Below are 25,797 nucleotides of genomic sequence, written 5' to 3'. Positions count from 1 at the left end.
CCTTCGCAACAAAAGAAGAGTATCTAATTATGAGCGATCACGATTTTTGATCCCAACCTCTCCCTGATCAATTGAGCCTCGTGGGCAAGTCAAAAAAACTCTTCGAACCTCGGACCCAGTTCCCGCAAGGGCCCATCTCGAAAGCAAACGCGGCAATTTGCAGAACCCTCGTTGCTAGGCCAATAGCTCCCAATTGATCGATTTCCACCACCCCACCACCGAGGAAAAAAAATACCACACACCTTCCAACACCGCGTTTCCTCTCTACAATGCCGCCCAAGATGGCCCGCAAGACAGCAGGCAGCACACCGAAAGGCAAAGGGCGCAAGACAGTCGCCTCACCCGCCGATGGAGATGGAACACCACAAAAAGCCAAAGGAAAGCAATCAAAAGTCGCAAAGACCAGCACCAACATCCAACGTATGTTCCACCCGCCCAATTCACCCGCCCTGCTGTCGCGCATCCCCTCCATATCCTAACAATCCTCCAGCCGGAGACCCAACCCCCACAGGCCGCCGCCGCCGCTATAAACCCGGCACTGTCGCGCTGAAGGAAATCCGCCGCTACCAACGCTCCTACGATCTGCTTATTGCCAAACTCCCCTTTGCGCGCTTAGTCCGCGAAGTCGCGCTCGATCTCCTCCCCGCAGACGTCGGGTCCGAGCTGCGCTGGCAATCGCATGCCATCCAAGCCCTGCAGGAAGCTGCCGAGGCGTTCCTTGTTCATTTGTTTGAGGATACGAATCTCTGCGCCTTACATGCCAAACGTGTTACTATCATGCAGAAGGATATCCAGCTCGCGCGGAGAATTCGCGGAGTGTGGGGTGGGCTTGGTTGAGTTGTTTCGTCTGGTTTTTCTTTTCTTTTCGAGTTTAATATTAATCTTGCGGTGTCGTGATGGCTGTTTTTCTCCTTAGAGAGGAGATCTGCTTCAAGGGACCTTGGCGCATTGTGGGTATGGAGTTGACTTCGGCGATGTTTACTTTGCTTATTTGATGTTTCGTCCGGCTGAGGCTGGTTGAAGCTTGTGCCTGATGTGGGCTAGTTTATACCATGGTGTTTGTACATTACGCATGGATGTCGGGTACCTATGTTCTTCTTTATAGGAAGTGACGCAATTCATTATCTTCGGAGGGTGGTATGATATACATGCCCCGCGTTGAATTCAATCAATGTTATCATGTTGATGATTCTATACAACGGTCAACCTTTGAAATTGGGGCATTGAGGAATTATTTCTTGATTGGCTAGTAACCAACCCCCCCATGTACTCGGTCGAATGATGTCAGAAAAAAAAGATAATCACAGTAAATGTCCAACACCTTTCCTGGGAGCCATCAAATGGTATCGTAAACAAGCATCCCGCAAAAAGAGCTCTGAAAAAAGTAGACGGTGAAAAACCATCAAAAACAAAGGGTGGGTCGTATCATGTTTATAGAGATAAAGTCAATCAAGCTGAACGTCTTACACGAGGCGGAAGACCCGATATCAAGCGCTGGCCTTCCTCGCGGACGCTGTGCGCTTCTTCGCTCTTCCCCTGCCGCTCCAGAGTTTCAGCCAGCATGTCATCGGTAACGCTCGCCCACAGGCGGTCGTTGGCTCGTTTGGCCATTGCACGGCCCGCTCGGGCACTTTTCTCGGCTTGTTCGCCGACTACACCGCGGAAATATTTCCAGCTCATGAAGGTAAGGGTCATACAGGTGATTTGGCTGTTGCTGATTGCAGTAGCAGACTGCAGGGCTTGCTGGAGGTATTGCTTTGTTTGAATGGTTGACTCGGAGTGAACTGTTGCGCAGACCAGGTAGTAGGCTGCCTGTATATACTTGTTTGGGCTGCTTTGGCAAAAGGGCTCGAGAGTTGTGAGAACGGTGTTGAGGAGGGAGTGAGATGAGTGGCTTGGATCGCGGAGGATGAGGACTGTATTCAGGCCAGCGAGGATGCGCGTATCACGACAGGGGTCATTGCGAGCGGTTTTGCTGGTGGCTGGATCGAGGGACAGAAGTGGCGATTGGAAGACTTTCAACGCGGTATTGAGATCACCAGTCGCCTGTGCGATGGTACCGGCAGCATATTCCATCAGGCATTCGATGGTGTCCGGAAGATTGGACTCAAGTTCTTGGAAGACTTGTCGAAGGTCATTCAATGTCTGGCTAGCAAGGTCCCAATCGGTACGAGAACAAGCTAAGAAGACCCGCTGAAGAAGGAAGTTGCAGTAGAGGGACTGACGCCACTGAACTCGACGGTTGGCGTTGACCATAGATTCTGAAATTTGCTGAGGGGCTTTGAAATTGCCTTGCACCATTCGAAGTCCTTCCTCGAGGTATTTTTCAGCTTTCCGGCCATCGTATGAGTTCTTGGCACTCAACGTGATCGAGCTTAAGAAATAACAAAGTGCATAAAGATCGTGTTGAGGAAGCCAGTTAAAGCTCAAAAGCAATGTCCCATTATGAACCTGCAAGATATCACCCGTGTCAATCGACGACGGCCCGGCGGATTTACCGTTCAGAGGAACTGAGAAAGATCCATCAGGACGCCAGTTGCTATCAGTTAGTGTTTCATCCATCAAAGCTTGCATGACCTTCAATTTCTGCCCAGATTGATTGACATCGTACTCTAGAAGACTGCAACAGATATCGACCATTTGAATCAAAGTTGTAAGTTGAGGTATATGGCGGAGCTCATCATTCAGTTGATGGCTTCGAGCGGCCGCCACAGCACGCTGCGCTTGTTCGATAGAATCAGAGTTCGTCCCTAGCTGCAAGTGTGCGAGTGATTCAATGACAGCGGCCATTGCGGAGACGGCCTTGTCCCCGTTACGGCTAGCCATCGCCGTAATCTTGTGAAGATGCTGTAGAGCCTGTACAGAGTCTTGATGTGATGAGGATGACAGCGAAAGCGATACCCGGAGGAAGCGAAACGCATACTCCCATGCAGCATGGCGGTATCTATGGCTGTTAGTATTTTATGGCCAAAAAAAAAAGCTGTGGAATGGTACATACGCTTCTACATCCTGAATCATGCCATCGACTGCTTTCAAGGATGCTTTGGGGTTGCTCTTGTGTAGCATTCGTGCCAAGAGATGTTGCATGCTGTATTTCAAGTCAAGCATACGGTTCTATGAAAGTTAGTGACCGGAACGCATTGGATATCAAAGCTATTTTGACTAACTCGCTCACAAAGATCAATCTGTTCAGGTCAGTACCTATTTTCAAAGAGGAAGATGGAAGCAAGTACGTACTCCTTTACTCAGGGCTGTTTCCGCTTCGATGTCGTTATCGGTTTCCTCGAATAATGTACGCGCATAGCGAAGTCTGACAAGAGCTTCTTTGCGCGGTTGCAATCGCCAATTCTACAGCATTATTTGCTTAGCATAGACAGGATAGTTTTCTGATGAAGCAGTTCACTGACCTTCAAGACAGCTTCCAAGCAGCCCAATCCGGTAGCAACCAGCTTGTAATACTGCTCGATATCTGTCTCACGCGCAGCCAAAGATGTTGTCGTCCCACAAGAATGAGCAGCATTTAGATATTCATCGGCCAAGGACAAGAGTAGAACTTGATAGTCAACCGGAGGCTTCGTAGACTTGACAGGCGTGGGCCTCCCGGGCTTTTCGGCACTCGGTTGGATTGGCGGTCTCTTTTTCTCAATATGGTGTGGCTGAATTTGCTTCTTCGGGGTCTGGATTTGCATTTTTGGTTGAACAGCTGGAGACCGAGCCGGAATCATAACTTGCGGAGTAGCATGTGTCACCGGTGATGGAGCTGGATGGGGTCGCTTCGGGGTCGCAATAGGAGTAGAAGGCTTTTTCTGGAGTTCAACTTTGGGGGAAACTTTGTATGGCGTAGTTTCGGCTTTGATAATAGGATATGTTGGTGGAACTTTGAGATTGGTCTGTCCTTTGTTGATTTGGGTGCTTGGTTTAGGACTAATGTGAATTGGAGGAGGGGCAGGGGTTGAAGCTGGAGCAGCCTGAATAGGTAGAGCTGGCGGTGGAGCTGGCAAAATAGGCGGGGGTATCTGGGAAGGACTAGCAGTCGGGAGGAAAGGCGGTTCGCCATACTGAGAGGAGAGCTGGGTATATCGTGATCGCGGAGCAGTAGGCAGAGGTTGCTGTACAAACAATTGAGCTGGGTTGACAAATTGATGTTGCAGCTCTGCTTGAATTTGAGACGGGGGAGGAGCAGGAGGAGGTGGGGGGTGCCTGAGGTGGAGGAGGAGATTGTAACTGAGGAAGCTGTGGTCCTGGCTGCGGCCGTGGTTGGAGAGCTTGCGCTGGTAGTTGAAGCGCTTGCTGCGGGGGAGTTTGCGGAGGAGGACGTGACTGCTGTGGCTGTGGCTGCGGCTGCGGCTGTTGGATATATGTCGATGGATACGAAGGATATGGCATCATAGCCGAAGGATACATTCCTGGTTTGCCATAGCCATCGTACGAGGATGGTGGAGGACCGGCATTATTGTACAGTAACTGCGGCGGGATTTGCCCGGGCTGATACTGCGGCGGGGGTAAATAATGCGGGTATTGGCCGGGACCAGGTGGTGGGTAGCTCATCGCCCCGAAAGACAGTCAGAACTCATATAAATCACGTCGTCTGATAGTCGCGCGAGATGGTGAGCGTAGATTCTCGTGTCGGTCCGGAGAAACACCGGGGCGGTCAGCTGATAAGGGATGTTGCGATTACCGCTACGCCTTGGATGTCCAAGTAGATATTTCAACGCATCCAAGGCGATGCAATATATGAAACAGTCTTTCCGGGTAGTTTCTATCGTACCTCGGAGCTTCTCCTTGGTCAATTCGATAATTCAAGAACGGCGACAGGGATCAAAACGAGATGCGCGAAAGACATTACAAAGGATTCTAAGAGAGCCATCTCGAGGCTGTCACTCTTTGTCCAAATGATTATAATTATCTGAGATGATATGCTCAACTGCCTGATAGAGTCTAGAAACAATAAGAGAGAACAAATAACGTGCCGCGCTGAAACGATGCAAACTATACACTGACAAAGTCAGAAATAAGACAAGAAGAACCGAACGCCAATTGGGGTCATCAACTTTTATGCTCTAGCGAAAGCCCCCAAGCTTAGCTCGCAGCTGCATGAAATCCGTTAAATCATGCTGAGGTATGTATATAGTTGGTTGATGGGCTGATTACCTATTCCAGGGTCGATGATTTCTTGTTCTATACTCGGCGCGAAGGAGAGCGCTGGGTGCTCACGCACTGTCCAAGGACACAGCTCGTTGCAGTTTTCGACACCGACGGAAGGTTCGGCTGGATGGATTCTTTGTGCTCCCCAAGCAGGATCGGGAGCTGGGCCTGTTCCTCCGAGGCTTCTTTGAGTCCAGAATGAATATGTCGCCTTGCCAGATTTTTCAGAGTGGAAGGGGGATTTTCTTGGGCATCTCAATGTTGTATTGCACGCACTGCAGACCGATATGCGCTGGCATGATGAGCAGAAAGAGTCAAAGAGGCGGCATATCGTGGTTTGGTGGACGCCGGAGAGCCACAGATCGACTGATCGATGTGCACACCCGAAGCGTGGTGTCATGCAGTCTTCCTTGCCAACTTGACCGGACTCGGTGGTGAGTTGGTATTCGGTACGAATAATCAACTGATTATCTGAATTGAGTTCCGGAAACAAAGATATCTTCATCTCGCTTGGGCCATATTGCTCGGTGCATGTATGCCAACAATAGTTATCGTCAATGGCGTGTCCAAATTCCGATTTTAGGGCTTTCATGGTCACCTGCCGTACTCGGACATGATCTACCAGATCAAGTTTGTCGCGGAACGTTAATTTTTTGCATGGGCACAGGTCAACCACCCCTGCCAACTCCCCAACATTGCACGTCCGAGACTCCGGCTTCCGTCTCAACTCTTTAGATGAAAATGCAGCTCGGGGGTGAAGTTTCAAACATCTGGAGCATAATTTCCAGCGGCTGTTCTCTAACAAGGTGAGGAATGACCATCGGGGTGTGACAAAGTTATGTGTATTGCGATAATGGTGGAAAAGGGGCGCAAAGTCGCGACTGAATCGGAGGGATTTCGAGAGCAGGATTTCTCCCGAGATTGCAAACATGCGCTTGTTGGTGAGCGCAAGCGCAGCCTCCGGAAGCACTGTCAAATGGGATATGATTTCCAACAACAGCTCAGTGGGTAATTCCATCAGGTAGCAACGGCCGGGGCCATCCTCCTGTTGCTTTTTGGCTTGTTTCGGGGACCAGGGTCTCATTTTGATCATGGTCTTAAGCTTCTCTGTGACACGAGATAGACGATCGGGCATGTCGGACGGGAAGCCTTTTATCAAAGTCATGGGTATCAGGCTGGGCTTTATTTGAAACAAAGGTCGTTATAGATGTTTGATGACCAGGCCACATGAGATATTTATTCAATGAAATGCAAGACGTTTGGACAGTTGAAAGATCATGGTGTAGTAGAGATCAACCGCATCGCGTGACAAACAGCATCGCCTTCGCAGGGAAACGAGAAGTGAAAGAGGGATCTCTTGACCTTGAAGTAATCTGGAAGATAGAGTTGGATGGAAACGGACCATGGGACTAGGTCACAAATGCTGGGTGTCGATGCTATCAGCATTACATACTTCGTATAAGAGGAACTGATTGATGGCTCAGCCCGTTCTTTGTCCGATGATCCTCATGCAGGACACCGGATATCTCAACATTTTCACCCTACATTTGCTCGGATTTGAGATCTTACTGTTGTCGGAAAGCCTGAAGAGTTCTCCCTGCGCTCCACGCCGGAAGTAAGTATAGGGCGTCCGCATGCGGGTAGCAGATTGCCGGATTGAGCATCATCGCATCATCACTTCGATTTTCGGCGGAATACCCCTCAATTCTTCCTAGTTGCAGAAATGGTCCAGATAAGGTGGTTTCGGGTACCAACCCTGAGCTCAGGCCTTGCATGCGCCTTGACATTGTCAACTGACTTTTGGCATCTGACAAGGGCGCAGGTGCATGTGCCCATCTACCTAGGCCCAAAGCCGCAGCCCGGGCCCTCAACACGATGACTAAGCTACTATATAGTCACATGACTATATAAGCACTATACATCACGTGATCATGCATAGCCTCTGCTTACATCAGAACTCAAATTATGTACATAATGTTTTTGCCGAGGTCCAGATTGGTATCAAAATGTTGTCCAATTGAGTGGAACCTGGGATTTATTTTTGCGTTTTGCGATTCAAGTCTGTCCTATTTTCGTCACAAGAGCAGAAGGGAGGGTTGAACAATATCTGTGAGAAACACAAGCACTTAGTATTGTTTCATTTGAATATATGCCCTCATGCCCGACCTCACCGCAACACTCCTGGAATCATTCCCCATATCAGTTCTCTTATCAGGACTGATTGCCATGGGTTTGCTGACATGGCTTCGTCCTAAGGGCCGTATAGCCTTCCACCACGCCAAAGACAACAAGTTGACCCTGACCAAGATCTCTGGCGCCGCGGGAGCTCAAGAACAAACCACATTTGTGGATGTCTGTCGGTCTGCAACACCAGAAACATGCAACCTAAACCCTTTCTTGTTCAACGGTCATCTTCAGACCTGTTGGACTACTCTGAAACATGACAATGTTCCTGTTTATTATAAGCGGAAGATGTTCGAGTCCACTAGTCCTGGATTTGCGGGCCATTTCGCCATGGATTTTGTGGTTGCACCGTACGACCTCCCTCAAGACCCCGAACTTCTTGATGAAGCAAGAATCCACACCCAAGAGTCTGGTATGCCGCCACGCACGTCACTTTTCTCTCGGGATGAATTCTCCGCGCTTCCTTCAGATGATACCAAGCCCATGCTTGTGCTACTTCACGGCTTGAGTGGTGGCTCCCATGAAGTGTACTTGCGCCATATCTTGGCGCCCCTTATCAAAGATGGCTCTTGGGAAGCATGTGTTGTCAACTCGAGAGGATGTGCCCAGACAAAAATCAGTACCGGTGTTCTTTACAACGCTCGGGCTACCTGGGATGTTCGTCAGGCCGTGAAATGGCTCAGAGAGAAGTTCCCTAATCGCCCTCTTTTCGGAATTGGCTTCTCGCTTGGTGCCAATATCCTTACCAACGTATGATCCCCTACAAGACTCAATATCCACAGTCCTTACTGACAAATTGTGTAGTATCTGGGAGAGGAAGGTGATGCCTGTCAGTTGAAGGCTGCCGTAATTTGCGCGAGCCCGTGGAACCTAGAAATCAGCTCTCTGGTGTTGCAAAGTTCCTGGATCGGCAAGGAGGTATACAGCAAGACCATGGGAACAAGCATGAAAAAGCTGTTCGAAGCGTGGGTGCCCGTCTATCCAGTCGATGAGAAAGGTAGCAAACTAATCACACAAAATATAGACATGTTGGACAGGTTTCCAAAAACCCTCGCATCGATGTCGATGGAATCAGAAATATCACCTACCTCCATGAATTTGACCGGTAAGAACATGTCTTCCTGCATATTGAAAAGTCCAATTCTGACATTCAACAGAGCTCTGCAATGTCCAACTTGGGGTTATCCCACCGAGGGCGCCTATTACCGTGATTCCACTTCTACCGACTCTATGCTTGCTATCAGGATTCCTTTCCTTAGTATCCAAGCAGAGGATGATCCTGTGAGTTTACGTAGATTTTATCTCAACCGTGGATATACCGCTGACTTGACTAGATTGCTTGCCGAGAGGCTCTTCCTTACCAGGAAATGACTCAAACACCTTATGGAGTCATGTTGACTACATCCTGGGGTGGTCATCTGGGCTGGTTCGAGTTGGGAGGGGCCAGGTGGTTTGTCAAACCGGTACGTACACTGCAATCGACCACTGGCCTTGAAAGAGCCAGTGTGGACTTTATACTAATGCTTTATTTTCAGGTGACAAACTTCTTGAATACAATGGCTAGGGAGATCGATACGAATATTCCAGGTATTGTTGAGCACCCCGAGCGACTTCCTGGAAACATTGCCAGCCACGATGCCCCCAACAAAGATGCCGATGTGGCACCTAAGCCTGAGTTCAGCGCGATGCGACGCAAACTTGCGCTACCTTTGGGGCTGTAATTAATGCCCGCAAACTCCCATACTGCCTATTTTCGGCATTAAGCGCTACTTCATGCATGGTCTACAACCGGATGACCCTAGGATGATCGGCGCTTTGTATAATAGTGTTTCTGTTCCGATAGATATAGATTGATAAACCGGTGAGAACGCCGAACCCCGACATCTAGATACATAATCAAAGTATAGACACAAAATTTCAGACTTTTTAAGCAAATGCAACGGTCTTCTTCTTTCCTCTCCCGGGCTTCATACTGTCCTTGATACTCGTCGACTGTGCAGGCTTGTCACCGCCCTTCTTCTTTTTCCGAAGAGAATCCTTGACATCCTCAAGCTTGTTCTTCCTCTCCTTCATGCGAGCCTCGGCCTCAGCCTTCTTCGCCTCATGGATCTCTTCTAATTGGCGTGCCTTCATCATCTTCGACTCGATCTGGCCTTCCTTCTCGGCGTTGACGATGGCGAGAATTGTCATCATGCCCTCCTATATATCACAGCATTAGTATTGAAGTTCAAGATAGTGCAAAAGAAGAAGCGTAAGAGACATAACGTACAGCATCATCAACAAAAGTCTTGCCCTTCTTCTTTCCCTTGGGCTTGATGACTCCAACGGGTGTGATCTGGTTCAACTCGGGCAAATCCAGCTCCTTCTCGGTGTAGACTCTCTTCTTCTTTTTCTTCAAGTTTTCCTGGACAGTCCGGGGCTTGGTCTTCATCTCCTTAGGCGGGGGACGCTTGGCTCCATCTTTCTTGGACGATTTGCTAACGCGCGAGGCAGAGGTCATGGAAGTCTTAGCGCCCTTTGCGCCTCCCACAGAGGGACCTTTTGATGAGCCTTTGTTAGGTGCCATTTTGTAGCGCTCGAGGAATTGAAGAGTCAATTGGGTCGAGGTGAAGCGGACTGAGAATGGAAGGAATGCAGATATCGATAGAGTGGCGATAAATGAGTTGGAATTCCTTCGACAACTCAAGTAAAATCAGATATTCCCGCGATAGAATCAGAGATATAAAAAAATCCGACTGGAGAAAAAAAAACAAGAGCAAAGAAGCGCCGCGCAAGATGGTCCAATCCCCAAATTCGCAAAAGATTTTTTTTGAAAAGGCAGGCGGTGAGTCCGGCCCATTCCACCACCAACCTCAGATCGAAACCTCCACCTTCAATAGCTCAGGAAACCCACGTCCAATTCCCTCCTGTCTCTCTGCACCCAGTGATTGATCCGCGCTGGATTGAGTGGGCACTCAATTCTCTTTCAATATGACTATCAACCCTACCTACCTGGCGCAGCGCACGCGCTCCTGTATGTCCCTCCCACGCCCGTTGCGTTCCGCCGTCCACCCGGGATCGTCAATGGGGTCTCTTCTACTGGAGAAAAGCAGCTAACATACATGCTCAAATTCTAGCCGTCAACTGGGGCGATGCGAAATACCGAGTCCTCAAGTCCTACCGTGAATGGCTCCGCGCGGTCAGTCTATCCCGAGATCCCACCCGATATAGCTTCTCCCTTGATACGCTCTTCCCCTCCATTCAGGCTGCAATTGAAGGAGAAGAGCAACTTTATCTCTTCTTTTTAGCTCAAATATAACAATTTGACCCCTCAAAGGACCCAGCTAACGTGATATCATCGAATATAGTCCCCCGAGATTCAGACCATGTACTCTCTGGGTATGCCCGTCTCCGCCATCCGTACCAAGATCCGCCAGGAGTTCGAGAAGCACCGCTACGTCAGCCAATTGAGCGTTGTGGATGTGCTGTTGTACCAGAGCCACGCCGAGTTCCAGGTCAGTTCACCTCGCTCTTTTCTATATACCTATCCGACATGGATTCAGTCAACGAACGAATTACAAGAAGCACCTGTTGTTTTCTGTTCTTCTTTCTTTATATGCATCATCGCACGCACCCCGCAGTTTTAGACTCAATTACTGACATCATCTCACAGGAAACCCTTAACTACTGGAAGCAGCTTTCTCACGTTATGAAGTACTTCCGCCCAGAAGAGGACCCTGGCGCGCGGCTACCCCGCAACTTCGTCTCGGGTTTCCTCGAGGGTCGCAATTAAAACTCTCTTCCTACTCCTTATCTCATTTTCTACCCTCTTCATCTCGTTTCTGGTCCGCGATGTGGCAGTTACCGGAACTGCGCCATCGATAGACATGATGTGTATATATTGTCTGAATAAGCCATTCCATTATCTTATTTTTGTCCGGTCTAGGCTCTGTAATCTGCATGTGTAGGCTTGGTGCTTACTACCTGCCTTACTACCTGCTGAACCTATAGTAACAGGACCTTGGCGGTACGGTTCATATAACGCATGATACGGAGACGTTGTATCCTCAATTTTCGTCAATCCAGTCTCATATAAACTTATGTATATACTGAAGAAATCAAAAACAAGCATTCCTCATGCCTGAGATAGAAAATGTACTTTTCCCTCTAACCAAAACGCCGATTAAATAATACATATGCAATTTCAAGCTCATGCCTCCATGCGGTTACCACTCTCCGCGTTATATTGGTCACGCGCAGCAGTGAACTTCTCCGTTACTACATCACACAGATCCATCAGATCGTTGAAGCCCTTCTCCAGAGCCTCGAGCGCAGTAGTGGTATCTAAACGTAGATTAGTAAACACTCGCACATCCCAGAGGGTTTATAGCAAGACATACCGTTAGTCTGAATGCGGACGTTCATCTTCGGATCTGAAGGGTGGGGAATGGTGTAGCCGCAGAACTCGACAGCGGGGCTATTCCGAAGAGTCAGTGATGTTCTTCATAGCTTGATCGGGGAATTTCAATGTTTGGGAAACAGAGCCCGGTATGGAACTTCAGATTCCTCGCAACCATTGTGTTTCTCGAGGAACTCACTTCTTCATAATTGCGTATCGCAGCGCATTGCCCATGGTGTGGCCCTCGCCTTCGAACTGGAAGGAAGCGGCGGTATCTGTGGCACCGGGGAGCTGTGAAGATTTATCATTAGCTTATTGTTTCCAATATATTCAGAGACGTAGCTCGAGAGCTGGAGACTCGGGGTAGATCCAATACGCACCACGACAATCTGTCTCTCTTCGAGGATGGGGTCGTTGGACTGGGGCATCTCGGTGGCCTCTGCGTCGATCATGGACTGGTCCATATCTTGGGAGTGCACGGATCCAGGCATTGTGTGTGTTGAATTCGGTGAGAAGTGTGAGGTATAGGTGGGCAACGGTCGAGACAAGTTGGAGGCTTTGTCGGGTGCTGTTTGAGGGGATTCCGGAATTGGTTGCTGTGTCGGGAATCACCAAATAGGGAGTTGACTTTTTATGACTATGATCAAGAGCTTGGACTTATAGTTTAATAAATTTGCGCAATCTGGATCTCCAAGTTGAAGATTATCGCGAAGAAAAAAAAGGTGGGCTATCGATAGTCGGCGCTCACCGCCTGCTGTTTATGTCATCTATACAATGCCGAGATGATTTGGAGGGGGAATACATAGCACGATGGCTCTGTCTAGAGATATTTTGAATATTGGAGCTGGGAAAGATGTATTTGATTATTCTTATGGGGTGAGAATGTTTCCCAATCTGCGACGGTACAACGTGGGAGAATCATAGGCCTCTCGAGTGGCCCACTGGATAACAGTACATAAAAAGTAGTGTATTCACTACGTGACCGCTGCAGAGAGATGCCGTCTTTCATGTCATGTGAGACGCATAGCCCTCAACACGGAAGCATGGACAATCTCTACCCAACCTAGGATCTTGGAACTGACGGGGTTTGATGATCACTATGGTATGGAGGCTCACCCTTTACCTAGGCAGTTTCACATATATTAAGACCTGGGAAAGTCTGAGGGCTGTGAGTACCAGGTAGCAAGGCATATGAGACAATCCCAAAGGCAAGGAGAAGGATGGAGTACGGAATATATCTGTGCATGTTGTATAGGTATCGGGTGTCGAGGGTTGATCCGGAGTTGGATTTCAACCCAATCCTACATACGGAATACTTCGTACGGAATAGTGGCTCGTATATCAAATCTTGGCGAGATCTAAGCAATTTGTAATCCCACGGCAGCATTTCAGCACAGCACAGATGATATGCAAGTCCAAGGCACGCACCCCTGGTCTGTGCATGGCCATCGAGCTCGAAGATGACAGGAGAGAGGCCGGATCCAGTGTGGGCCAAACTGTGAATCATAGATCCATGGTAATTTCCAGTCGAGGGGGTCTATCAGGGACACTCAAAAGAGCGAGCGTTGATTACTTTGGATTTGGGTTGATTTTTATTTCGTATTTTTCGTACTTTCTTCTATCGGGTTTCAGTTTCAGTGTTGGTTGACCTGCAAGTGTTGGTGCAAGTGTTGGTGCAAGCTGTGTGGACGCCACAGACTAGTCTGCCTTATAAGCGCCTGCGGCGCTTTGTTTGACATATAACGCTGTGCGAGATGTGACTTGTCTCCTTCTGTGCCGAGTCCACGAATGTGTTGGAAGGGGTGGGGATGTGATTCGATAATTTGGATATCAGGAGGTGCTAGTAGGATTGGTTGTGATGCTACTGTCAGAGAAAGGGCGGGGATCCACTGGGCAGATGAAATAGGCGAATCATAGCGACCAGCAGGAGTTCCATGGGGCTGGAAATAATAACTATAATGATTATAGGCCGATGATGGGTTTCAGAGGCGTGTGCGGAACTATTGAACGGAGAGTTAATAGTGGGATTTCATCACACAACACGAAGCCGGGGGATCTATATAGGGCCCAACGGGTGTCTACGTTATAGAGTCAAGACTCTCGACTCTGTACTCTGTACTTCGTCCGCCACACTCCGTACACCTGTAAAGAAAAACAAACTCGAACACGAGAACGAAAAGAAATGAAATGAAAAAATACAAAACAAAAGAAAAGAAAAGATGAACGGTGGATCCTCTGGAACAGCCAGTGTCTCGTCCCAAAGAGAAACACATCGTGTCTCAGTTTCGGGGGGTCCACCGGGTATCTGGTACTTAGCTGGGGTGACCGCTTGTACCTCTTTCCCCTCTCTGGACTCCAGCTGGCAACGTACTGTGTACTTCTTCCCAAAAAAATATTACTCCCCCTGGATAGCTTGGTCTCTGATTCCTCTTCTCTGCCTCCAGGGCCCAGACCTCCTCTCACCTTCTCGTCCATTTCTCTCGCTTGTAACTCTGGACTTTCTTTGTCACACTGCCGCCTGCCGCCTAACCGCCTCATCGTGCTGGAGACCTTCTGGTACTCTCCGACTTGGATATCGACCGAGCTCGGCGATCCCACGTTTCGATCCGCTCCCCGGCCCTCGCCCGCATCGAACCGGATGCCCTTGCATCCAAAGGAGATTTACCCGAGTCAATTTACTGTGAACGAGGGCTTGCCCCATTCTTGTGATACCCAAACTTGAACCATCGTGGTGTCGACCATGTCTACCGCTGTTGCATCCGCAGCGGCCCCCTTGTCCTCCTCACACCCTACTCGCAACCCCAGCCCGAGAAATCTCCCGGCTTTGGCTCCTCCGAATAACGTACCATCCAATTCCTCTCCGCCCCGAATGTCCAAAAGTCCCCATGGATCCGCAGTACATGGTTCCCCGACCGAGAGAAGAGGTCCAGCGTCACCGTAAGTTGAGGTATTGTGGATTTTCGGGAGTTGCACATACTGACGGCCTATTTTCAGATCCCAAGGTGGCAGCGGAGGCCCCCAGATCACCGTCAAGAAGGAACCGGGATCATCCCCACGAATGCAGAGTCGACCCCGGCCTCGGAAATTGGACCTTTCGACTAGTCTTCCGTCCTCGAGTGGTTTGACAGTTCGACCTCCGGGAGGGCCGTTGACGGCTTCCATGCAAGATGTCGGTCTCGCATGTTTGTCGCCGGGTTTCCAGACTCATGATCCGATCATGCGAGAGCAGCTGCAGCGCAGCCTCTCCGTGCGGGATCAACAGCGGTCGATCATCGAACAGCGCATGCAAAGATCTGCCAAAGATGATGGCCCGGACGGTCTCAAGCTCTCCGAGTCGAATCTGATGGGTATGCCCAAAACCGGAAAGCGCAGACCGCCCGGCCTGTCTATCGTTCCTCCATCTGCCTCTCAATTCGCAAATGAGCGGGTCATTCAATCCGCACCGCTTCACCAGACATTCACTGGTCGATACCAGCCACAGCCATTGACCCGTCATGTCGTCAACCAGAGCCCGACCTTGGGCTCGACCTCCCATATGCATCAGCTACCGGCAACCCAAACAAACAACCGTCTTCCTCCTCTCTCTGACGTCTTCGGCTCCGATACATTGGGTCGCGACCGGGATCCCGCCTTGGCTAATATCCACCTGAACGCATCGAGCAACAATTCCTCTCAATCCAACAATCTGGCGCCGTTGCCATCCCCGGGTCTACCGGGTAGCGTGTCCCAGATCCCCAACCGACCGCGCGAATACCGCTCAGCCGAAGAGGCAGTGCAGGAGATGTCCGGTGGACGAGAGGAGCTGCTGCCCCGCATTGTGCACTACGGAGGTCACCAACCCCCCACCCCGCCATCGCCACAAATCCTCCACGCAGCCCCCAAGACGGCGCCTCTTGCCCCGGAACCTCAAGCGCCGCATGGTCCGCCCCCCTCCGTCCTTTGGTATGTTCGCTCCGTCGGATGCCACCGCGCGTCGGCGCCCCCGCAGCGAGTATGAACAAGACAACGGAAGTCCGCCTCTGGGCCATGGCCCCGACTCTCAACACCGACCCAACCCAGCTTCCATGCCCGGTCCACATGCTTCATTCCCCGGGCCCTTCGGTGCAGGAAGAGACTCACCGGAGACGCAGCGCAGAAAGAAGGACGAGTTCCTTGGTCTCTGCGCACGAGCTTGGGATCTGTTCCACTCGTAATACGACCTTGCTCTGTCAGTAGCGGAAGCAAAGCCTCTTGCAGAGCTCTGAGGTCGGCGTTGCCTGGCGAGTCTCAAGTAATGATGGAATTTGCTTGAACCTGCCTGCTAAGCACATGTCCGACCCAACCGGCCTATATCTATGAACTCATCTGAGGGATTTTTATTGGATTGCAAAGGTGTTGCTCCGAATATGAATCAAGTCCCAGGCATTATTTGATCTCATTGGCAAGCCCAATTGTGAACATTGCAATGCCTGGGCAACTGTGAATGTTTCCTATATCCCGACTCATCCTGGACGATCGAGTTGGGAAATCTTTTCTTATCACACTCAACCACGATGCTTGCATCAATATCATGTTATCTATGCTACGACAGTATCGACAGGGCATCTTGGCACCCTGTGAAACTTTTCTTCGGTTTCTTTTTCTTTTTCTTTTTCGCATGAAGTTTGCTTTGGGCGTTGGGGGTTCCGTGTTTCGCAATATACCTTTTGGACTTGTTTTTGGGAGATAAAGCATTATGGTAATGAGCTCTCTGTCTCTCATATATTCGCCTGTTTGAAATGTCTTTCTTTCTTCTCGCAATCTTTTGCTATTGCTGCTATATTCATCCCTTCAAGACATTGGTAATTCTAATATCTAACCATTGGGCACTTGACTTGAGATCCTGCACATATGCCGATGAGAATGTAGACAAATAATCCATATTCAATATGCATAACACTATATACTTTTCATTCCCAAATCAGCGCTATGATTTGATAAAGAAATCTACTCCAACCTCCGCCTCTTCCCTCCATTGGGCATGCCCCCATCATCACCACCACCACCCTCCACACCTCTCCTCTCCCAAGGCATCTCCTTTCGCTCTTTAGAAGTCATCTTCTTCCGTCTTCTCTCAAGCGCCTTTCCACGTTCCCGGGATCCCATCTCACTGAACTTCCGCTCAAGAACCTGCTTCTTCAGCTCCGAGTTCTTCAGGTAGTATGGATTGGCCTTCTTGCCCTCACGAATCAACTGCTTCTCGCGCTTCTTGTGCTCAGCCTGCACATCCGCCTCGCGCTTCTTATTCTGTGCAGAGCGCAGCTTATCCTGCGCCCGCCGAATCTCCCCCTTCAGCTTCTCCTTCTGCTGGGGATTCTTCGTCTTCGCCATCTGCTCCTTGAGATCCTTCAACTCAGACGCCCGGTACTCATCCAGGAAAGCATACGCAGTTCCACCATGCGGGTGCTTGCCCACTCCACTGTGACCCATAACCGCCGCATCAAAGCGCGGATCCCGAGACTTGGGCGCGGGTGGAAGTTCCACTGCGATGCGCTTGCGCGTCACGGCCCGTTTGGACGATTGTACCATCGGCGCATGCTTCGAAGTTCGGCTCTTCTCTTCCTTGCGTTTGGCCTTTTCGGCCGCCGCGAGCTTTTGCTCGCGAGCTTCGCGCAGCTTCGTACGGATCTCGTCTACTGTGGATGATGCTGTGTTGTTCTCTTCTTTCGCAGCATGTCTATCTTTGCGCTTCTTTTCGCGCATCGAGGCTTGTGCTTTTGCGAGGGCGCCGAAGGAAATCTCCGCTAGAGAGGCTTTGAAGTCGTCGCCGTTGTCGGATTCGGGTTCGGGTTCTTCTTCGATGTCTGAGTTGCTGGCTTCTGACTCGGAACCTGCGCCTGCGCTTTCAGCATCGGAGTCATCAGACTGCTGGATTGTTTGTTAGCTGTGGGTCTAGTACGGAAGGAGGGTTGTCTTACTGATTGGATGGAGCCGTTGGATTCGGCATCGGAGCCATCTTGTGAGGCATTGTCCGAGCCTGATGCCTCGGAGAAGTCTTCTTCCTCTTCTGGCCGAGCTCGCACTCGGCGATTGAGCATATCGGTAATAGCCATTTTGATGTTGTTGTGGTTGAAGGATTCCCCGCGGAAGAAGAACGATATTGAAAAGAAAAATACTGCCGTCTGGGGCGGTCAGCGCGATAAGAACTGATTAGATATTTTTCGCGATCGCCCGATGTCGCAAAGAAAGCTTATTAGCCAACCTGCTTGTGTCTTCTTCTAATGTGCTTGCGGTTTCTGCGTGGTAGAGACACACCTCACCTTCCTCGTCTCTCACTTCCAGATCTCTTATCGTGTCACTCTAGGTCTCTCCCCAGGGCAGCCAATCAGGTAATACCCATACTCCCATCCACCCATGTGCTACGTGGATAGCATATTAGCCATTTGAACAATCTGTCTAACTTGGAAATTGTGAACAGTTCCTGCCAGTATCGACCTCTGGTACATTTCAGTCTCGCTCGAGGTTCTCTACTTTCCTGTCATCGCATCCGCTATCTTTCAAACTGCCTCGCGCAAACAAACGCTCGAAGCGTGCGCTTGACGCCGCAGACTTCGATCACCAGTCGAACTCGAACCCTCAGTATGCTGGCTCAGCTTATCATGCAGCAGATATGAATCCAGCATCAAGGAAGAACAGAAAGAATGGTCGGGGGTCTGGTCAGCCGGCTCCCTCGTACGGTTCCTGGAATCCTAATGCCCCGCCTCGGGATGTACGTCAAAGTGTTGAATACGGGGTCAACTCCATGCAAGACAACTTTCAGCCGTCGCCATATTCTCATATGCCGAATATGAACCAAGCTTCTGGGTATCAGATACCGCAGGCCAATTCGACATCACAGGGTTATCAATCTCAGGGTTATGCTCCTCCCATGCAACAGCATGGCCTACCACAAATGCCTGGGATGCAAAATCAACCACCATTCGGCAATTTCAGTGGTCTGCCCCAGAATCAAATAGGCATGGACCCAGGCTTTTTCCAAATGATGCAGAATATGCCAATAATGTTCCCTGGCTTTGATAACACAATGGCGAACTTGCCCCCGCTTCCTTTCCCCCCTTTCGACATGAACATGAACATGAACATGAATTCTCCCCTGTCTTATGAAACCACCCGGCCCATGAGTACAATGGCGCATGGCTCAAGAGACCGGTTTACACCTGACCCCTCCCGAAAACGAAGATCGCCAACACCGCAAGTCAAGGTCCCTCTACCGACGCTGCAATACACAAACCAAGCATCATTGAAACCACAAAAGTCGGCAAAACGACCGCTGCTCATCATTCTCGATTTGAACGGCACTCTTATCTTCCGCAAGCAGCGCAAGTTTCCTCCGAAATTCGCCAGACGCGCCGGCCTCGATCATTTCCTAGCCACACTAATCAAAAACTACAAAGTCATGATCTGGTCCAGCTCCCAACCACCGACCGTAAACGCAGTCTGCGAGCAGTTGTTCCCGGAGCCAATGCTTGAAGCACTCGTTGCACGCTGGGGCCGTGACAGGTTCGGCCTCACCGCTGGTCAATACAACTCCAAGCTCCAAGTTTACAAAGAGCTACACAAAGTCTGGGCGGAGCCAGGGATTCAAGGCGCGTTCCCAGGCAATGAGCATCTGCAGGAGGCCGCCCTTCCAGCAGGGGTAAAGCCAAAACACAACACTCGCAAGATTGCAGAGGCTGCCAAGCTTCAACCGGGTCACCGCTGGGACCAGACGAATACCATCCTCATCGATGATAGCCGACTCAAAGCTTCCAGCGAGCCGTTCAACATCCTCGAGATTCCAGAGTTCAACGATGATCCGAACATCGATGAGTCCAGGCTCTTCGCCAAGGTCCTCGCCCGTCTTGATTACCTTGCCCAGTACGACGACGTGAGCAAGGTCCTCCGCGAATGGGACGAGCGCGTCGACAAGGGCGAGGGCAGTATCCTGGATCTGGATATTGGATTGCAAGAGGATTCCGCTGATAGCGAGGACGGTGGCATGAGTCTCTTTCCAGAGCAGTTGAATGGCACTTTCAACGCCAATCCCGTCACATCCGATTATCCGACTGGTCATACCCCCCTTACTACCAAAGCTGTACCGAAAGTCAAGAAAAATAAGAAAGCAAAGGCAAGAGCAAAAGCTGCCGCCGCTGCCGATGCCGCTGCCGCCAACGCTGATTCTGCAGCAATCGTTCTGACAACCGCACATATCCTATCCACCAGACCCCCAGCCGCAAATACCCCAGCCACCAACCCACCACAAATCCATCCAGACCAAGAGCAACAAAGAGGCCAGGTGAAACTCTCCCGAAACCAGCGCAAAAAGGCCAGGCAAGAAAGAGAAGCGCAAGCTAAACTTCTCGCTGCGGAAGCAGACCAACAACCCAACACCGACTCCGTACCAAGCAATCCCGCGGCAAGCGAACAAATCAAACCAACCGAACCCGAGATAATCGATCTCACAGACGACATCTTGTCAAGCCGCCAAAGCGTCCGCCGCAAGCAAAAGGCCAATAAACGGAAAGCCCTAGCTTTATCCGAGGAATTGGATCTCCCTACCTCCGCTCCCGAGTCTACCGAGGGAGAGTCTGCACCAAGATACAACTTCCGGAAGAGGAGTGTTGAGGACGACGCTGGTATTTCTCATGGTCTTCCCACCTCCGAGACTATTGCGGTGGACGTCGCAGATGTACCTGAGACTGAATCCACACCTGAGTACTTGCCTCCAGATGCCGATGCTGGGACGCGAATTAATCTGGCTCGTTCGCCGTCGCCGGCCTCGTCGGTTGCGTCGAGGAACTCGCTGCTTGATCGGCTTGAGGAGGGGCTTGGGATGTCCAGGCGATGAGGTTTATTTTCATAATGCATAGATAATGGAGTGAGGAGTTATCCCTGATGGCTCTTCTACAAAGACCTAGGAAATACAGTTCATATTTTCTCACTGGTTTGATATCACTCTTACAAGTCTTCACGAGAGGGCTCTGTATAAAAGTAACTTTGTTGTAGCGTACAAGAACTCGTTTTTACTTTGGTGTAAGACATATTGAGAAATGAAGAATCGAGGTAAAGAGCAAGATGGTGAGTACCTTCATCGATAGCACTCCGTATCCCGACTTCCCTACAGCCGCGTATGCCAACCACGCTGCTAGAGCACCAACAAAAAATATCTGGCTAGTCACTAGACAGCTTGCAAGATTCGTTCTCACATTATAGATCGATAATCAGAACAGAAGGCTATTCGCCAGACAGCTGAGATATACATATTTCCCCCCCTTCCTCTACACCCGTCCCTTTTATATACGTTCTTGCTACTAGCCCTAAGCCCGTGACCCCATCTTAACCAATTGATTTCATACCAACCTCTCCCTATACATGGCTATTCATCTATACACATCGATCAAATTCCTCGAAGCAGGAATATCGCAAGAAATAACCAATTGAGCATTAGCAATGAGGGTATGACAAAGAGAGATAAATCTAGATATCTCTTAATATTCACTAAGACGGGTATTCCCAATAGCCTAGTATACATTGTACAGCCCACGAATTTCCAGAACCAATGCCTTTGGGAAACCGATCTTAGCTTCCGAGTGGAATAATCGAGGGTGATATAGACAGTCCACAGGCCGAGTAGAACCACGATGACTCGAGCGAGTTACCGTACCTTGTATGGCAGAGGCTGAATACATAACTAGAATCCTTACGTCTTTCTTGGGGTCTGATGGACTGTCATACTCCGAAAATCGAACCCAATCACCGTGATTGATTCGTCTATGTTGCTATCACCCTAATCCCAAGACAATTCGGCGATAATCTAGGTCACGGATATCCTACATCTAGCTTAGGGCTGTGACATCACTTGAAGAATAGAAGCAATGCACTATCTAGCGACATTGGAGCGGTGATGATTGGTATAGTCTGAGCAACTGTAACGCGGGCACCATTTAAATACGCATATAGAGACCGGAAATACACAGCTACTCGTAGATTGTGGGTTTCTGGGAATGGAGAGCTAGACCATATCACTTCTGATCCCCTGAATAGCGACTTTGGAATGTCAGGAAATGCTTTATACTGGGTTCGGTGCTTGGATTCCTTTATGATCAAAGACTCCTAGAAACCCGAAGTTTGTCTTCTACTGACGGCAATTATATTTCTCTAGTCTTGGTACACCGATAGTTTCTCTACTTTATAGATAATCTGTTTTGTCCAGGGTAAATGCTTGCTTGCTGGAAATGCGGTTTGGATATTGTTACAACCCAACGTACGGAGTACGAATACGGTGCGCATCTCTCGTAGCACATATCGGGTATTTAGGTTGGTAACCTGACATGACGACTAGTTAGTCGTCATAGTGGCTCTTTTGGTAAACGCTCTACCTTACCATTACTTCCTAGTTTTGCAAGTGGTGTCAGGCCCACTTGCGTTAACAGATATCTGGTTTCATCTAGAGCTCGTGCTTATGGTTTTAGGGTTTCGGGAGCAAACCTTGGAAGTATAGATACAAGCTCTATAACACTGTACCAACCCTCTCCTCTTGTAGTTAGGCTTAAATAAGGGATATGCAATGTAAATAGATATGCAATGTAGATACTCAGTCTCTTTCATAAAGAGATATAAATGGATAAGAGTTGGAGGGGGAGTGGATTCAAGAAATGAGAGAGGAACGAATGACTGGATGGCCTGCCAGTTAGTAGAATACATGTAGCGACTCAGATATATACAACGAGCACGTGCAAGAACACCAGAAATAGCTCATACAGCTTCTACACTACAATATACGTGATAATACAATCACAATGGAAAAAATATACACTCAAGAAATCAGAGAACTGTCTCTGTTCTTTTATTGCTAGAACTAAACTAGCAGCGACGTCGCCGGCAGGGATTTTAGAGCAAGACCCAGAACCAGCTTAGTCGATCATCATTCCGCGTCGCAACGTATTCGTAACCGTGATTCAACATCAACACGTAAGACCTTAGGTCAAGATATTTGGAGAAATCCCAAAGAGTTTCAGGAGGGAAAAAGAAAATAGACATGATGTGTAGGGTGTCTTTAAGTACAGCACGTCCATCGGGGTATTGGGGGATGAAATTTTAAAGGAGATGGGAGGGAGAGAGAGGATCGGGGGCGAACACGCTTATTTGAAGACGTGGCCATCGGTCCACTCCTGGACCTTGCCGTCGGTGGTGATAGGGACATCCTGGCACCACATGTCCTCGACGAGCTTGCGGTCAGCCTCAACAGAGGGGTCGAGCTTGACGAACTCGTAACCCTCCCAGTCGGGGCCGACAGTGAAAGCGGGCTCCCACTCCTGGCCGCGGACCATGAAGGCACCGTAGACGACACAGTCGTAGTTGACACCGTACACGGACTGGGCACCGAAGAGGTACTTGCGGGAAGCCTCAAGACGGGCCTGGAAGCCACCGATCAGGTTGTTGGCCATGAAGGTAAGCTTGAGCTCGTTGTTGTACTTGTAGTTGACCTTCCAGAGGGAGTACTCGTCGGTCTTGAGCTGTTCCCAGAACCAGGGCATGGCAACGGAGCGGGGGTCCTCGTTGGAGAACTTGCGCTTCCAGTCATCAAGGATGAGAGTGGGCTTGCCAAGAGCCTCAAGGGGGTGCTTGGCCTTGGGGGGCTCCTTCTCCTCAATGGGAGCGGCAGCGGCGGCAGCAGGAGCCTTGGGCTTCTCCTCCTTCTTGGGGGGAGTGTACTTGACGACCTCCTCAGCGAACTTGGGGCTGGGGTGGACAGCCTTGAAGGCATCCTGGTTGATGAGGGTGTTGTACCACCGGGTGGTGGCGGGGTTGGCCTGGCGCCAGGTGCTGTCGAGGACAGTGGCGAAGGCACGGGTGAGGAGGGAGGCGGCGAAGATATCAGCCAGGGTGATGCGCTCACCAACAAGGTAGGTGTTGGCAGTCAGGTGAGCCTCGAGGACAGAGATGACCTTGAGGGCAACCTTGGCGGCCTCATCGACGACCTTCTTGTTGTAGCCATCGAGGCCAAGGAGGGGACGGTACCAGGCACCGAACTTGGGCAGAACCTCGGCGTTAACGAAGGACATCCAGCGGAGGATGGAAGCGTAGTCCTGCTTGGTCTTGCCGAGGAGAGTGGTCTTCTCGTTCTGGGAAGTAACTATGAACAGGATATGTTAGTCAAGTTCATTTATAACTCGGTAGAACCGACGATGGAGCAATCAGAGGTGCCAATGGCACAATGTGTCCAAGATCAAACAGAGGGGGTGTTCGAGTCCAAAATTTCCCCCAAAGCGGGGTAGCCAAAATTTTTTCAGAGTTGTTTTTTCTCAACAGTTATAGTTCTGACAGGGATAACTAATGGTATCTCATCATATAAAGATAGAGGCGTAACAATGGACCGAGGGGGGCGTGGGCTTCAATGAGAAGAGGCAAAAAAGGAGCTTCACATACCATAGACAGCGATGGCAATAGCCTCGCTCAGGTTGAAGCCATTGGCACCCTCGAAGGCGGGGATCTTGCCAGTGGGGTTAACCTTGAGGTACTCAGCGCTGGCGTTGAACTCAGCAGCAGAGTTAGCCTGGGTGTTGACCAGCTCCAACTCCAGGTCGTTGTGCTTAGCAGCGACCAGGATGGAGAGGGTGCGACCGTTGTCCTAAAGGCAGAAACAAGTCAGAAAATGGGAAGGAGAGCGACTAAATAGACAGGAGAAACATACAGGCAGACCGTAAAGCTTTCCGAAGGCCATTTTGAATGTAAGGGGTGGGAATGTGAAGAGAAAGAAAGAAAGAAAAGAAGAGAGAGGGGCGAACAAGAATTTTGTGCTGGCGGGACGACTTCGGTGTCCGGAGGAACCGATTCTGCCGGTGGTCACATGACCCGACAAAAAACATGACAACTCCGGAGAGCATCAACGGGCGTCCCATCAAGGCCCTCAGACCCGATATCTAGTCAATTCCGCGCCAATTGCGCCCTCCTTCAACTATGGCGTGGCACAAACCCACCAGCCTGACCCAGGCGATGCAATCCCTCCGTCTATCATCTCTCTCAACCTCCCGAACAACTCTCAACACCCTCACACGCTCCTACGCAACACAAGCCCTAGAAGTCCCCGCAGCCGCAGCCCCGGAAATCAACTTCGACTCCTTCGTCCAAAAGCCCGCCCGCATCATCCCTTCCTCCCCATCCTACTTCTCCGGCAGCCCGCGGTTCATCGACCACGTCCTGCAACTGGAAGCCCTGCAAGCGAAGCATGCCGGACTCCCCACCGTCCCGACCACCGAGGCACCACGCATGGCCTGGTTCAAGCTCGCCCAGTTCCGCGATTACGTCGGCGAGCCCGTCCCCATGAAGAAATACAAATCCCTTCTCAAGATCCTGCAGCGTCTGAACCGCATCCAGCCCGAGATGGTTCCCGACGAGGTGCGCGAGACACTCGGCGCGTTCCTGCGTCCTGGTAACCCTTACGCGGTGGAGAATGTCCCGCAGACGGTTGACGAGCATGGACGTGCGCGCGGCAAGGGAAAGAGGAAGGAGTCGTCGGCGGTTGTGCAGCTTGTCGAGGGCGAGGGTGAGGTGTTGGTTAATGGCAAGAGTATTGTGGAGGTGTTTAAGCGGGTGCATGATCGAGAGAGTGCACTGTGGGCATTGCGGTCTACGCAACGTTTGGATAAGTATAATGCCTGGATTACGGTGCGGGGTGGTGGTGTTACTGGACAGGCTGAGGCTATTACGTTGGCTCTTGGCAGGGCCTTGCTGTTGCATGAGCCTGGGTTGAAGGCGGTTCTCCGGAAGGGTATGTCCTTGTTTCTACTTTTATATCATGGTATCCTTGTTGCAAATTGCTAACTTTATTTTCCTTACAGCCGGTGCTATCACAGTCGACGCCCGTCGTGTCGAGAGGAAGAAGCCTGGTCACGTCAAGGCCCGCAAGATGCCTACCTGGGTCAAGCGTTAAGGTGGCTAGCAAGTCCCAAGCATTTCCCTTTTCCCTTTTTGTTTCAATACTGTATTATTCCACGGCCCAAGTTCGCGACTTGTTTTATATCCTGTACTCTCAATGCATATGGGGCAATCAATTCCAAGGTTTACATTGAATTTGAACTGAATGGTTATAT

At 50.2% G+C, this 25,797-nt stretch overlaps 12 protein-coding genes across 12 annotated transcripts; 6 read left to right on the top strand and 6 right to left on the bottom strand.

Annotated features, from left to right (window-relative positions):
- Window positions 1–269: 269 nt before the first annotated feature.
- N7457_006687 (histone H3 family protein) lies at window positions 270–837 on the top strand (the record flags this gene model as incomplete). Its single annotated transcript, XM_057177731.1, has 2 exons — window positions 270–420; window positions 491–837. 2 exons carry the CDS (start codon window positions 270–272, stop codon window positions 835–837), a joined length of 498 nt encoding a protein of 165 aa, XP_057029475.1.
- Window positions 838–1,449: 612 nt separating this feature from the next.
- N7457_006686 (uncharacterized protein) lies at window positions 1,450–4,548 on the bottom strand (the record flags this gene model as incomplete). The annotated part of the gene is made up of 5 exons (XM_057177730.1): window positions 1,450–2,944; window positions 2,999–3,114; window positions 3,238–3,348; window positions 3,408–4,335; window positions 4,430–4,548. The coding sequence occupies 5 exons, from the start codon at window positions 4,546–4,548 to the stop codon at window positions 1,450–1,452; spliced, it is 2,769 nt and encodes a 922-aa protein (XP_057029474.1).
- Window positions 4,549–5,104: 556 nt separating this feature from the next.
- Window positions 5,105–6,280, bottom strand: N7457_006685 (uncharacterized protein; the record flags this gene model as incomplete). Its single annotated transcript, XM_057177729.1, has 1 exon — window positions 5,105–6,280. One exon carries the CDS (start codon window positions 6,278–6,280, stop codon window positions 5,105–5,107), a length of 1,176 nt encoding a protein of 391 aa, XP_057029473.1.
- A 1,022-nt stretch (window positions 6,281–7,302) lies between these two features.
- N7457_006684 (putative hydrolase, alpha/beta fold family) lies at window positions 7,303–9,050 on the top strand (the record flags this gene model as incomplete). The annotated part of the gene is made up of 6 exons (XM_057177728.1): window positions 7,303–8,079; window positions 8,134–8,294; window positions 8,354–8,434; window positions 8,487–8,610; window positions 8,664–8,792; window positions 8,865–9,050. The coding sequence occupies 6 exons, from the start codon at window positions 7,303–7,305 to the stop codon at window positions 9,048–9,050; spliced, it is 1,458 nt and encodes a 485-aa protein (XP_057029472.1).
- A 205-nt stretch (window positions 9,051–9,255) lies between these two features.
- On the bottom strand, window positions 9,256–9,895 carry loc1 (the record flags this gene model as incomplete). Its single annotated transcript, XM_057177727.1, has 2 exons — window positions 9,256–9,528; window positions 9,599–9,895. The coding sequence occupies 2 exons, from the start codon at window positions 9,893–9,895 to the stop codon at window positions 9,256–9,258; spliced, it is 570 nt and encodes a 189-aa protein (XP_057029471.1).
- Window positions 9,896–10,299: 404 nt separating this feature from the next.
- N7457_006682 (NADH dehydrogenase [ubiquinone] 1 alpha subcomplex subunit 6) lies at window positions 10,300–11,101 on the top strand (the record flags this gene model as incomplete). Its single annotated transcript, XM_057177726.1, has 4 exons — window positions 10,300–10,342; window positions 10,446–10,507; window positions 10,677–10,823; window positions 10,982–11,101. 4 exons carry the CDS (start codon window positions 10,300–10,302, stop codon window positions 11,099–11,101), a joined length of 372 nt encoding a protein of 123 aa, XP_057029470.1.
- Window positions 11,102–11,518: 417 nt separating this feature from the next.
- On the bottom strand, window positions 11,519–12,198 carry N7457_006681 (DNA-directed RNA polymerase core subunit RPC19; the record flags this gene model as incomplete). Its single annotated transcript, XM_057177725.1, has 4 exons — window positions 11,519–11,652; window positions 11,709–11,785; window positions 11,907–11,998; window positions 12,088–12,198. 4 exons carry the CDS (start codon window positions 12,196–12,198, stop codon window positions 11,519–11,521), a joined length of 414 nt encoding a protein of 137 aa, XP_057029469.1.
- Window positions 12,199–14,447: 2,249 nt separating this feature from the next.
- Window positions 14,448–15,900, top strand: N7457_006680 (uncharacterized protein; the record flags this gene model as incomplete). The annotated part of the gene is made up of 3 exons (XM_057177724.1): window positions 14,448–14,644; window positions 14,702–15,649; window positions 15,696–15,900. 3 exons carry the CDS (start codon window positions 14,448–14,450, stop codon window positions 15,898–15,900), a joined length of 1,350 nt encoding a protein of 449 aa, XP_057029468.1.
- Window positions 15,901–16,672: 772 nt separating this feature from the next.
- On the bottom strand, window positions 16,673–17,778 carry rrp36 (putative pre-rRNA processing protein; the record flags this gene model as incomplete). Its single annotated transcript, XM_057177723.1, has 2 exons — window positions 16,673–17,593; window positions 17,644–17,778. 2 exons carry the CDS (start codon window positions 17,776–17,778, stop codon window positions 16,673–16,675), a joined length of 1,056 nt encoding a protein of 351 aa, XP_057029467.1.
- A 557-nt stretch (window positions 17,779–18,335) lies between these two features.
- On the top strand, window positions 18,336–20,552 carry N7457_006678 (NIF domain protein; the record flags this gene model as incomplete). Its single annotated transcript, XM_057177722.1, has 1 exon — window positions 18,336–20,552. The coding sequence occupies one exon, from the start codon at window positions 18,336–18,338 to the stop codon at window positions 20,550–20,552; it is 2,217 nt and encodes a 738-aa protein (XP_057029466.1).
- Window positions 20,553–22,845: 2,293 nt separating this feature from the next.
- Window positions 22,846–24,428, bottom strand: N7457_006677 (putative translation elongation factor eEF-1 subunit gamma; the record flags this gene model as incomplete). Its single annotated transcript, XM_057177721.1, has 3 exons — window positions 22,846–23,840; window positions 24,134–24,335; window positions 24,399–24,428. The coding sequence occupies 3 exons, from the start codon at window positions 24,426–24,428 to the stop codon at window positions 22,846–22,848; spliced, it is 1,227 nt and encodes a 408-aa protein (XP_057029465.1).
- A 236-nt stretch (window positions 24,429–24,664) lies between these two features.
- N7457_006676 (mitochondrial 37S ribosomal protein uS9m) lies at window positions 24,665–25,637 on the top strand (the record flags this gene model as incomplete). Its single annotated transcript, XM_057177720.1, has 2 exons — window positions 24,665–25,475; window positions 25,546–25,637. 2 exons carry the CDS (start codon window positions 24,665–24,667, stop codon window positions 25,635–25,637), a joined length of 903 nt encoding a protein of 300 aa, XP_057029464.1.
- Between the last annotated feature and the right edge of the window lie 160 nt (window positions 25,638–25,797).

This window comes from Penicillium paradoxum, assembly GCF_028828445.1.
Source record: "Penicillium paradoxum strain IBT 22861 chromosome Unknown utg000006l_segment0_segment0, whole genome shotgun sequence".
In the NCBI taxonomy this organism is placed as follows: domain Eukaryota; kingdom Fungi; phylum Ascomycota; class Eurotiomycetes; order Eurotiales; family Aspergillaceae; genus Penicillium; species Penicillium paradoxum.
Note: the sequence above shows the minus strand (reverse complement) of the source record. Positions and strands in the feature narration are given on the sequence as shown.